The following is a 10371-nucleotide window of genomic DNA, read 5'->3' on the forward strand; positions in this document are numbered from 1 at the left end:
AGGGCAGGGGGGGATGGGAGCAGGGGGAAGGGTTTCCAGCTGGCAGAGGGAGCTGGAGCTGAGATGGGAGGGAGAAATTCTGGGCTGTGAGGGTGGGGAGAGCCTGGCCCAGGTTGCCCAGGGAAGCTGTGGCTGCCCCATCCCTGGGGGTGTTGAAGGGCAGGTTGGATGGGGCTTGGAGCAGCCTGGGCTGCTGGGAGGTGTCCCTGCCCATGCAGGGGTGGGACTGGGTGGGATTTGAGGTCCCTTCCAGCCCAAACCATCCCATGATTCTATGAAGCTTTACCACTGGCCTTGAGACTCAGATGCCACAGGAACATCCCTCCTGCCTGGCAGGACAGGCACAGACTGGGAGAGATGGGGGCAGTGGGGGAACTGGGCCCCGGCCTCTTCCTCAGGGTCTGCATTGGCAGGAGGGAAGGAGCAGAGAATGAGGAATGCAAATGGAAAGCAGAGTAGAAGCAAAAGGGTGTGAGAAGAGAGACAGGACGTGCTCAGCAGTTCCTCAGGCCCCTGGCTGTGGATCATTGTGAGTCACCAAACCCACCCAGCGCCACATGCAAAGAGCCCCTTGTTCCTCCAGAGCAGCACAGGGACCACCCCAGTTTGGAGGCAGCAAAAGAGGCCAGAGGAGGGAAGACACCAGCCCTGCAGAGCTGGTGGGTGGGGAGGCTTCCAGGTGGGACTGGGTGGATGCTCAGGAAATGTGAGGGCAGCAACAGACCACAAAGTCACCCGGTACAACCCAGCACCAGCTGCTTGTAAAAGGTGGGTAAGATTCTTCTCAGGTCATTGGTGTTGGGCTCTGCTCCCCAGGAACAAGGGATGGGACAAGAGAAAACGGCCTCAAGTTGTGCCAGGGGAGGTTGAGGTTGGATCTGAGGAACAATTTCTCCCTGGCAAGGGTTGTCAGGGCCTGGCCCAGGCTGCCCAGGGCAGGGGGGGAGTCCCCATCCCTGGAGGGGTTTCCAAGCCCTGGAGATGGTGCTGAGGGACACGGGGCAGGGGTGGCCTGGGCAGGGCTGGGGGAGCAATGGGACTGGAGGATCTTCAAGGTCTTTTCCAACCAGAATGATCTGATGGTTCTAGGCTTGCCCTCCGTGATGGAAACAGGAGTGTTTCACAAAACCCACTGAACAAACTCAGGCCCAACTCCACATGAGTATCTGGAGGAAAAAGGGTATCAAAGAACTTCATGGATGGTTCGGATCCAGCCCAAGATCTGCGGTGGGAGCCCAGCTCTGGAGACTGTCCCATCCCTTATTGTAAGGAGAAGAAAATAGCCCCTGGTGCTGCTGGAGCAGCCCCTGCCCTTCACACCCACCTGCTGAGCCCAACTGCCACCCCAGGAGCTGTGTCCTCAAGGTCAGCAGCGGGCAGGGGCAGCAGGGATGGAACTGCCTGGATGGTGTGAAATATTCCCGGTGAGCCCCTTGGAGGCCACCCAGGGGAGACAGCTGGGACGGAACAGTCACGCGAGCCCCGGGCTCCTCAGAGCCACCAGCAGGCACTGCAGAAGGTCACTGCCCTGGGTGAGCACTGGGGCTGGTCCTGGGCAGCTGCAGGAGCAGCAGCATCAGTAAAACCTGATGGGGATGATGATGGTGGGAGCATTTCAGAGCCACCTTCCCCAGGGTGGGCGCTGATGGCAGCCACAGCCTGGGGGGAGGAGAAAGATGTCACTGCAAGCACAGCAACTCAAATCCTTTCCTTCAAGGAAGCTGGGACTGTCCCACTGTTCCTGAACATTTCTTGTCCACGTTGGTGCCCAACACACCTGGAAAGGGGGAAATTCAGGCTTGTGTTTTTTCTCTCAAGGGAGGGTGGCAGGAGCCACCGTGTGGATGTGCTGAGCTGCTGGTGAGGGGTGAGGGCAGGAAGGTGCTCAGCACCTGCACCCAGGGTTTGTTTCCTCCACAAATACCTGGGAAGTTCTCCCTTACCAGAAAAACAGGGATTTGGCAGAGTGGCTTGGCACCAGCCCTGCAGACTGAGGGTGAGGAGGGGCTGGAGAGCAGCCCTGAGGAGGAGGACTTGGGTTGCTGGGTGAGGAGAAGCTAAACATGAGCCAGCACTGTGCACTGGAGCCCAGAACCCACCCGTGTCCTGGGCTGTGTCACCAGCAGCATGACCAGCAGGGTCAGGGAGGGGATTGTCCCCTCTGCTCTGCTCTGCTGAGACCCCCCTGCAGGGCTGGGAACAGCTCTGGGGTTCCCAGCACAGGAAGGACAAGGAGCTGTTGGAGAGAGGCCAGAGGAGGCCCCAGAGATGCTGGGAGGGCTGGAGCAGCTCTGGAGCCAGGCTGGGAGAGTTGGGGTGTTCAGCCTGGAGAAGAGAAGGCTCCAGGGAGAGCTGAGAGCAGCTTCCAGTGCCTGAACCATTCCATGATTCCCTGATAAGGAGCCACTGGCTGGCACATCATCCTGGCTGGTGCTCGGTCCCAGCCCAAGCAGAAGGACTGCAGCTGCTGTGGAAGCTGCATCTTCTGAGCTGCCCACGTGGCTGCTGCTCCCTCCTGGCTCCATCCAGACCCTGCTCAGCCACCACTGTCCAGGCACAGGGAAAAACCTCAGCCTGGAGCTGAGCCAGGAGCACGGGCTGGCAGCACAGACTTGAAACCCAGGGTTGTGCCTCCACCAAATACTCTGTTCTGCCAAAAATGCCCCCAGGCCCTCCTGGCTGCCACAGTCACTGGGGCTGAGGATGACAAGAAGGAATTCTTTACAAACCCCTGAGGTACCAGCAGGCACAGCAAGAACCATCTCGTGAGGAAGCAGGTTTCTCCCTGCAGTGCCCAGAGCCACCGGGGGCCTCTCGAGGTCCTGCCCAGTTTTCCATCCAGAGGAGACAAAAGGGATCCCGTGGCTCCAGCAGCGTGTGGAGAAACTGACGCCAGCAGATGGAGAAACAGCCTCTGGTCCAGGAGGATTCTCTCTGCCCGAAGCACAGACCTTGGGAACCTGATCCTGGGACAGCTGGTCCCACGTCCTGGGGGGACGGAGCCAAACGCTGCCCTGGGCCTGTGATGTGAGCAGGTCCTTGGTGTCTCCTCCTGGGACAGCTCTCGGCACCACGGAGGGTCTCTGGGCATCAAGGGGTGGTGGTGGGTTTGTGGGAGTCACCTCCCCACTGCTGGGGTGGCAGGGGTCCCTGGGGACCCCCTGCTCTGGAGCAGGTGGTGGCACCACGTTGGGTGTCATGTTTGGTCCAACCTGGTTCATCCCAACTTCTCTCTGGGCTCTCACCAAGCAGAGCAGAACTGAAGGAGCTGATGGAAGGAAAGAGCCTGCAGGCTGCACTTCTGCAGGATCCCAGCAGTGCTCAGCTGATCCATGTCGTTCAGTATCTACAGGGGGGTGTGTCCACCAGGACACGATTCCCTGGGATGCAGCTGGATGTGCCAGAGAGAGCAAGGAGGAGGGGATGGTCCTGAGGGGAAACGTCCCATGCCTGGCAGTGTTGAAGGGCAAGTTGGATGGGGCTTGGGGCAACTTGGTCTGGTGGGAGGTGTCCCTGCCCATGCAGGGGTGGGTCTGGATGAGCTTTAAAGTTCCTTCCCACCCAAACCAGTCTGGGATTCTATGAACATGGTCAGCATCTTGCCAGTGACCTTGGGCGAGGTGAGGCCAAAAAGAGCTGGTTGGTTTTCCACTCATGAGGCTCATGGTGCTCCTGAATTGTTGCAGCACATGGAAGGGAGACCTGCTGGCTCTGCAGCTGCTGAGAGGAGGTTGGAGCCAGGGGGGTCGGGCTCTGCTCCCCAGGAACAAGCGACAGGACAAGAGGGAACGGCCTCAAGTTGTGCCAGGGGAGGTTGAGGTTGGATCTGGGGAACAATTTCTCCCTGGCAAGGGTTGTCAGGGCCTGGCCCAGGCTGCCCAGGGCAGGGGGGGAGTCCCCATCCCTGGAGGGGTTTCCAAGCCCTGGAGATGGTGCTGAGGGACACGGGGCAGGGGTGGCCTGGGCAGGGTTGGGTTAATGGTGGGACTGGTTGATCTTCTTTCAGTTGGGCACTGGGAACACGAGGCCTCACTGGGAGGATTTGCCTTCACCATCCAGGCTTCAGCCAGGCCTGGGAGAGGGGCTGGGAGCTGGAACCTGCAGCAGGACCTGCAGGAAGTTGGATGGGGCTTGGGGCAACTTGGTCTGGTGGGAGGTGTCCCTGCCCATGCAGGGGTGGGTCTGGATGAGCTTTAAAGTTCCTTCCCACCCAAACCAGTCTGGGATTCTATGAACATGGTCAGCATCTTGCCAGTGACCTTGGGCGAGGTGAGGCCAAAAAGAGCTGGTTGGTTTTCCACTCATGAGGCTCATGGTGCTCCTGAATTGTTGCAGCACATGGAAGGGAGACCTGCTGGCTCTGCAGCTGCTGAGAGGAGGTTGGAGCCAGGGGGGTCGGGCTCTGCTCCCCAGGAACAAGCGACAGGACAAGAGGGAACGGCCTCAAGTTGTGCCAGGGGAGGTTGAGGTTGGATCTGGGGAACAATTTCTCCCCGGCAAGGGTTGTCAGGGCCTGGCCCAGGCTGCTCAAGGAGGTGGTTGAATCACCATCCCTGGAGGGGTTTCCAAGCTGTGTAGATGTGATGCTGAGGGACATGGGTTGGCACCAGACTCAGTAGATGGGTTATGGTTGGACTCAATGATCTTAAAGGTCTTTTCCAACCAGAATGGTTTCATGACTCTATGATTTCCAGAGGAAGCCCTGGCCCAGGACACCACCAGCCTCCATGGTCTCTCCATGCACTTCTGTGGTGCAGGAACTACCAAGTGCTCACCCCTCCTGAGAACCTCAGAGCACCAGCTGAGCAGGCAGGTACCTGGGAGCAGCATTTGAGCCCTCAGGATCCTCTGCAATGACCCTGGGCACGTTTATCCTCTACCAAGACCAAAGCCAACAGTGTCCACATGTGCCTTGCTGTGGATTTATCTGCTGCTGGGGACAACAAGTTAACCAGGAGCCAGGAAATGTGTCCTTGCTGCCAAGAAGGCCAATGGGCTTCTGGGGGGCATTACCAAGAGTGTGTCCAGCAGGTCAGGGACACACTCTCCTGCCCCTCTGTTGAGGCCACAGCTGGAGAACTGGATCCAGTTCTGGGCTCCCCAGTTCAAAAGAGACAGGGAACTACTGGAGAGAGTCCAGCAGAAGGTCACAGGGATGCTGAGGGGCTGGAGCATCTGCCCTGTGAGGAAAGGCTGAGGGACCTGGGGCTGTTCAGTCTGGAGAAGAGAAGACAGAGGGGATCTATCAATGCTTGGAAATATCTCCAGGGGGTGTCAGGAGGATGAGGCCACACTCTTCTCAGTGGTGCCCAGTGAGAGGACGAGGGGCAAAGGGGCACAAACTGGAACCCAGGAAGTTCCATCTGAACATGAGGAAACCTTCTGGACTTTTGAGGGTGGCAGAGCCCTGGGACAGGCTGCCCAGAGAGGCTGTGGAGTCTCTGTCTCTGGAGACATCCCAAACCCACCTGGGTACCACCCTGTGCTACCTGGGTTGGACTGGATGATCTCCAGAGGTCCCTTCCAACCCCACCATGCTGGGATTCTGGGATTCACTTCCTATCGTGCTGCTCCATGAACCCAAACCGGCCACGGGAATGGGAGAGGCTGAGAACATGGGGATGGGCTGAGGCTGCAAACGAAGGAAGCAGAGAGCAAAGCATGGAGTGAAGAGCAGCAAGTGGTGGAGAAAGAGGGGAGGGGGCAGGAGGAAGAGCTAGAAAAGACTTGGTTTTCCTCAACTCTGCGGCCCATTGAATGACCCTGGTGGGCTCCTGCTGCCTGCACCACCCGGGACGTGGGAGCTCATGGGGAGCTGAAGGTGTCTGATTACAGCAGGGCTTGGTCTACCAGCCTGATGCAGACCTGGCTGCCTCAACCTCCCCCTTCACCCAGAGCCCCCAGACACGACCCACCTCTCTAGCATGGGGCACTCAGGTGGCAAAGCCCCCCCAGGGCAGGATCCAGTTTGATTTATCGGATGATCCTGCTGAGCCAGGGCTCAGGAGCAGCCTCTCCAACACAAACCCCAACAGCCACTTCTCCCCTTCCATCCTGGAAGAGCTGGAAGTTACTCTTTTTCCTGGCTTACTGACCCTCTCCTTTGCCTGGGGCTGCCACCTCCATCCCTGCTGGAAAGGGGCTGCCAGGAGGGGGGTTGGTCCTACACTCCCATCTCCATCGGGCTGGTCCACCAGGAGCAGGCACCGGCAGCAGAAACCTCTGAGCACACACCAGCCTCTGACCCCCCCACCCCCAGGGACACAGAAAACCACACATCAGGCCTTCAAAACAAATCACAACAGCTCTGACCTTATTTGCACCGGATCCTCTGAAGCCAATTGCAAAAGAGAAGCAGAGAGTGAGGAGTTCAGGAGAGCAAATCCCCAGCCTTGCCCAGAGAGAAGGTCCCTACCAGGGTGACCCCCCCAGGAGGCTTCAGCTTGGGCAGGAGAAGCCACCCCCGAGATTTTCTCCTGGGGGGAACAGCTTGTTGGTGATTTGTCCTGGGAGGTCCCACCAACACTGGCACCTGCTGGATGTGAGAGAGGCCGAAGCGACCCAGGAGCCCAGAGCCCTCACCTCCTGCCCAGGGAGCCAGGGGCATTTTGGGGGGGGGCTTTTCCCATTTTCCTCCTCGGCAGGGACTCCCTGGAAGGCCCTTCTCAGCCTCATCTGTTCCTCTTGCCTCTCAGGGAGGCTGAGGAGCCTGAGGGATGTGGGTGAAGGTCTCCAAGACTGGTCACAGAGAAGAGAAAGAGCAAAGAAGAGCAGGGGCTGGTGCTGAGCTGCCCTTCCTGGCTCGGGAAGAGGGGCCACCACTAACGATGCCCTGGGACAACAACATTCAAAGCAACAACAGCGAGACCACGTCAGGGCACCCAATCCTTCATTTCTGCTTCCTGAAATGAACAGGGGATGGATGAGCATGGAGCTGGAGCCACCAGCCTCTGGGGGGCTGAAGCAAACCGGGGGTGAAAGGTCCTGCCCTCTGCCCAGCCCCGTTGCTGAGGGATCATCCTGCAGCAACGGGTGGGCTTTGCTATGGGAACAGGGAGAGAAGAGTCCTACAGCCCCTGAGAGGTCACCAGTGAGGTTCTGAGGGGCTTCTGAGCCCGTGGGGAATGAGAAGAGCCTGGTGATTCTCTCCTAACGCCCCCTTGGCACCACTGCCCCTTCCAGCTGGGATCCCAAAGTCCCATCACAACTCCCTCTGTGACCCCAGGACTGAGGCTGGAACCTGCTCAGCAATCAGGGTGTCCCAGGCCTCAGCTGGGATGAAAAGTCACGTTTCTGGGGCTGTTTCTGAACCTCTGCATCAGCCCTCGGGCCCCAGCAGGGGCAGGGGAACAGGAGGGGACCCAGCAGCATTCCCAGCTTCTGAGAGTCAAACTGGGACAGCTCAAATGGGCAGGAATTAATCTAGATTTTAATTATGCTGCTTCTGTTAATCCCCAAACAAATATTACTCCATTAATCAAAATGTTGTTCTTTAATTGTCCTTGGTGGAGCAGGTGCAGTGATTTCCCCCTGCTCTGACACTCCCAAATCCAGCACCTGCCTGGGGCCTCTCCAGGCTTCCCAGGAGCTGCTCGGGGAGGGGCTGGTCCCTTTGGGCCCAGCTTTGGGACACACCAGTTAGTGAGGAGGGAGACACCAAAGCAGGGACTGTGCAAGTGATGCCAGGGGAGAACCTGCACTGAAGGGCAGAGCTGCCTGCGGAGAGGGGGATGTTGGTCCCACCTGCTGGGATGGATGGATGGGACTTGGGATGTTGTCCTGCCTGGAAAAATAAATGTGGAAGGACATTGCCCCTGTTGGCTTCCTCACAGAGAGACTTCCAGCCTTTTCATAGACTCAGTCTGGTTTGGGTTGAAGGGAGCTTAAAGATCATCTAGATCCAACCCCTGCATGGGCAGGGACACCTCCCAGCAGCCCAGGCTGCTCCAAGCCCCATCCAACCTGCCCTTCAACACCCCCAGGGATGGGGCAGCCCTGGGCAACCTGGGCCAGGCTCTCACCACCCTCACACCAAAGAATTTCCTCCTTATGGGCTGGTCCCTTTGGGCCCAGCTTTGGGACACACCAGTTAGTGAGGAGGGAGACACCAAAGCAGGGACTGTGCAAGTGATGCCAGGGGAGAACCTGCACTGAAGGGCAGAGCTGCCTGTGGAGAGGGGGATGTTGGTCCCACCTGCTGGGATGGATGGATGGATGGGACTTGGGATGTTGTCCTGCCTGGAAAAATAAATGTGGAAGGACATTGCCCCTGTTGGCTTCCTCACAGAGAGACTTCCAGCCTTTTCATAGACTCAGTCTGGTTTGGGTTGAAGGGAGCTTAAAGATCATCTAGATCCAACCCCTGCATGGGCAGGGACACCTCCCAGCAGCCCAGGCTGCTCCAAGCCCCATCCAACCTGCCCTTCAACACCCCCAGGGATGGGGCAGCCACAGCTTCCCTGGGCAACCTGGGCCAGGCTCTCCCCACCCTCACAGCCCAGAATTTCTCCCTCCCATCTCAGCTCCAGCTCCCTCTGCCAGCTGGAAACCCTTCCCCCTGCTCCCATCCCTCCCTGCCCTTGTCCCAAGCCCATCCCCAGCTTTCCTGGAGCCCCTTCAGGCACTGGAAGCTGCTCTCAGCTCTCCCTGGAGCCTTCTCTTCTCCAGGCTCAACACCCCAACTCTCCCAGCCTGGCTCCATTTCCCAGCAGCCTGTTCCCTAACACTGAGGATAAGGAACCACCTCTAACTGTGCCAAGGAGAAGGTGCAGAACAGAGAGATGAAATGACTTGACCACGGTCCCCAGCAGCTCCTCAGCAGGGCAGGGACTTCCTGGTGGCCCCATCACAGCCCTTCCACTGCCCACTTCAGCACCGAGACCCCTGCACTGAGGGCCTGCAATGCTCCAAGCCCCAGACCCCCCTCACCCTGGCTCTCACCAAACACCCAAAGGGACACAGGTTTGAGGATCTCCAACGTGGTGCCCAGGGAAGAAAGGCACCCAGGGCCACCCAAGGACCACGATGCTCTGCTTGGGGCACAGAACGAAGGGTTCTGAGCTCAGGTTGGCTGCTGGAGCCCCCAGCAGCACCCCAGGGAGGCCAGACAGGGCTCATGCTTCTATGGAGCCTCTCCTTCCCTAATCCCAGCAGCAGAGGAGAGGGATCCAGGAGGGATTATGGGATGGGGATGATGACCAGCCCCTTGGGTCCTGTCACACACACTCCAAAGTGCCATCACTCCCTGGCTCTCACTACTGAAAGGGACCAAGGCAAAGCCAGTAACCCAGCAACAAGAAGCTCCAGCTCCCTCCTCTTCTCCTTATTCTCATTCTTCCTCAGCCAAATCCCACCCACGCCTCACTTCCTACCAACACCAAGGTCCAGAGTCACCCCAAAACACAAAACCCCTGCATCCTGAGTTGTGCCACCTCCTCACACCCTCGGGCAGCACCAGCTGCCACCCCACAGCTCCCACCCATCGTGGCTCCTTTGCAATTTGCTTGTGAAGACCCCAGAGAAGTCAAGGCTCCAAATAAGGTCAGTGTTTGATTGGTTGTGTTACCTTTGTCCTCACGGGTCCATCACCCAATGACTGATTTAGTGACAACCTACTGGCCAGGAGGTCTGGTTTGCTCAGCTCTGGTTAACCAACAGCACCACCCTGGCTTCTGCCCCCACTGAGTTGGCAAAGATGGGAATGGACCGTGGAGCTCTCCTTAGAGGGTCCACAGGCACAGGGAGAGCAGTGGAAGGAACACAAACAAGTGGGTAAGAAATTAAATCAAGGCCCCCAGAGGAAAGGGCACAAGGAACCTTAGGAGGAAGAGCACCCGAGCAAGCAGCAGCTCTGACCCAGCAGGCAAGAGGGAGCTAGAAAAGAAACAGCAAATATACCCAAAGCTCTCAGTGCGACAGCGAACTCCAGAGGTGACATCAGGAGGGGGCAGATCAGGGATGGAGTCCATCTGGAGGAAATAAGAGGAGGTGGTGTGATGGTAATAGATAGGGTGGACATGGCAAGCAGGAGCAGATGCAGTGGTGCTGGATGAGGAGCAAAAGGTGGAAGAGGTGGCGGTGGCAGCAGATGATGGGCTGGTGCCAGGAAGGTCAAAACTGAAAGAGTATCCAGAGGAGAGGTTGTGCTTTCGACGGAGAGAGACTCTGCCTGCCCGGGGCGGGGCAGCCGGGCCCGGCTCACTCTGCCCTTGCATGGAACCCTCTACCAACCTCTGGGATCCGTGGCCGTGCGGAGGGTCCACCAGGCGCTGGCGAACGGTGCTGGGCAGGGCAGGAGCTGCAGGGAGAGAAGGGGAGAAGGTTGGAGGTGGCTGGAAAAGAGACTGCGGGTCCCCTGGGCGAGGAGGTGCC

At 58.4% G+C, this 10371-nt stretch overlaps 1 protein-coding gene across 1 annotated transcript in view; it reads right to left on the reverse strand.

The window, feature by feature from the left end:
- STIM1 (stromal interaction molecule 1) overlaps window positions 1-10371 on the reverse strand; it is a 60384-nt gene that overhangs the window by 1771 nt on the left and 48242 nt on the right. Inside the window, exon 10 of the mRNA XM_010008281.1 lies at window positions 9898-10297. Coding sequence (XP_010006583.1) covers window positions 9898-10297 — 400 coding nt within the window. The remainder of the gene's footprint in view (window positions 1-9897; window positions 10298-10371) is intronic.

The sequence above is a fragment of the Chaetura pelagica genome, unplaced genomic scaffold (assembly GCF_000747805.2).
Source record: "Chaetura pelagica isolate M959 unplaced genomic scaffold, ChaPel_1.0 scaffold802, whole genome shotgun sequence".
NCBI classification, from domain to species: domain Eukaryota; kingdom Metazoa; phylum Chordata; class Aves; order Apodiformes; family Apodidae; genus Chaetura; species Chaetura pelagica.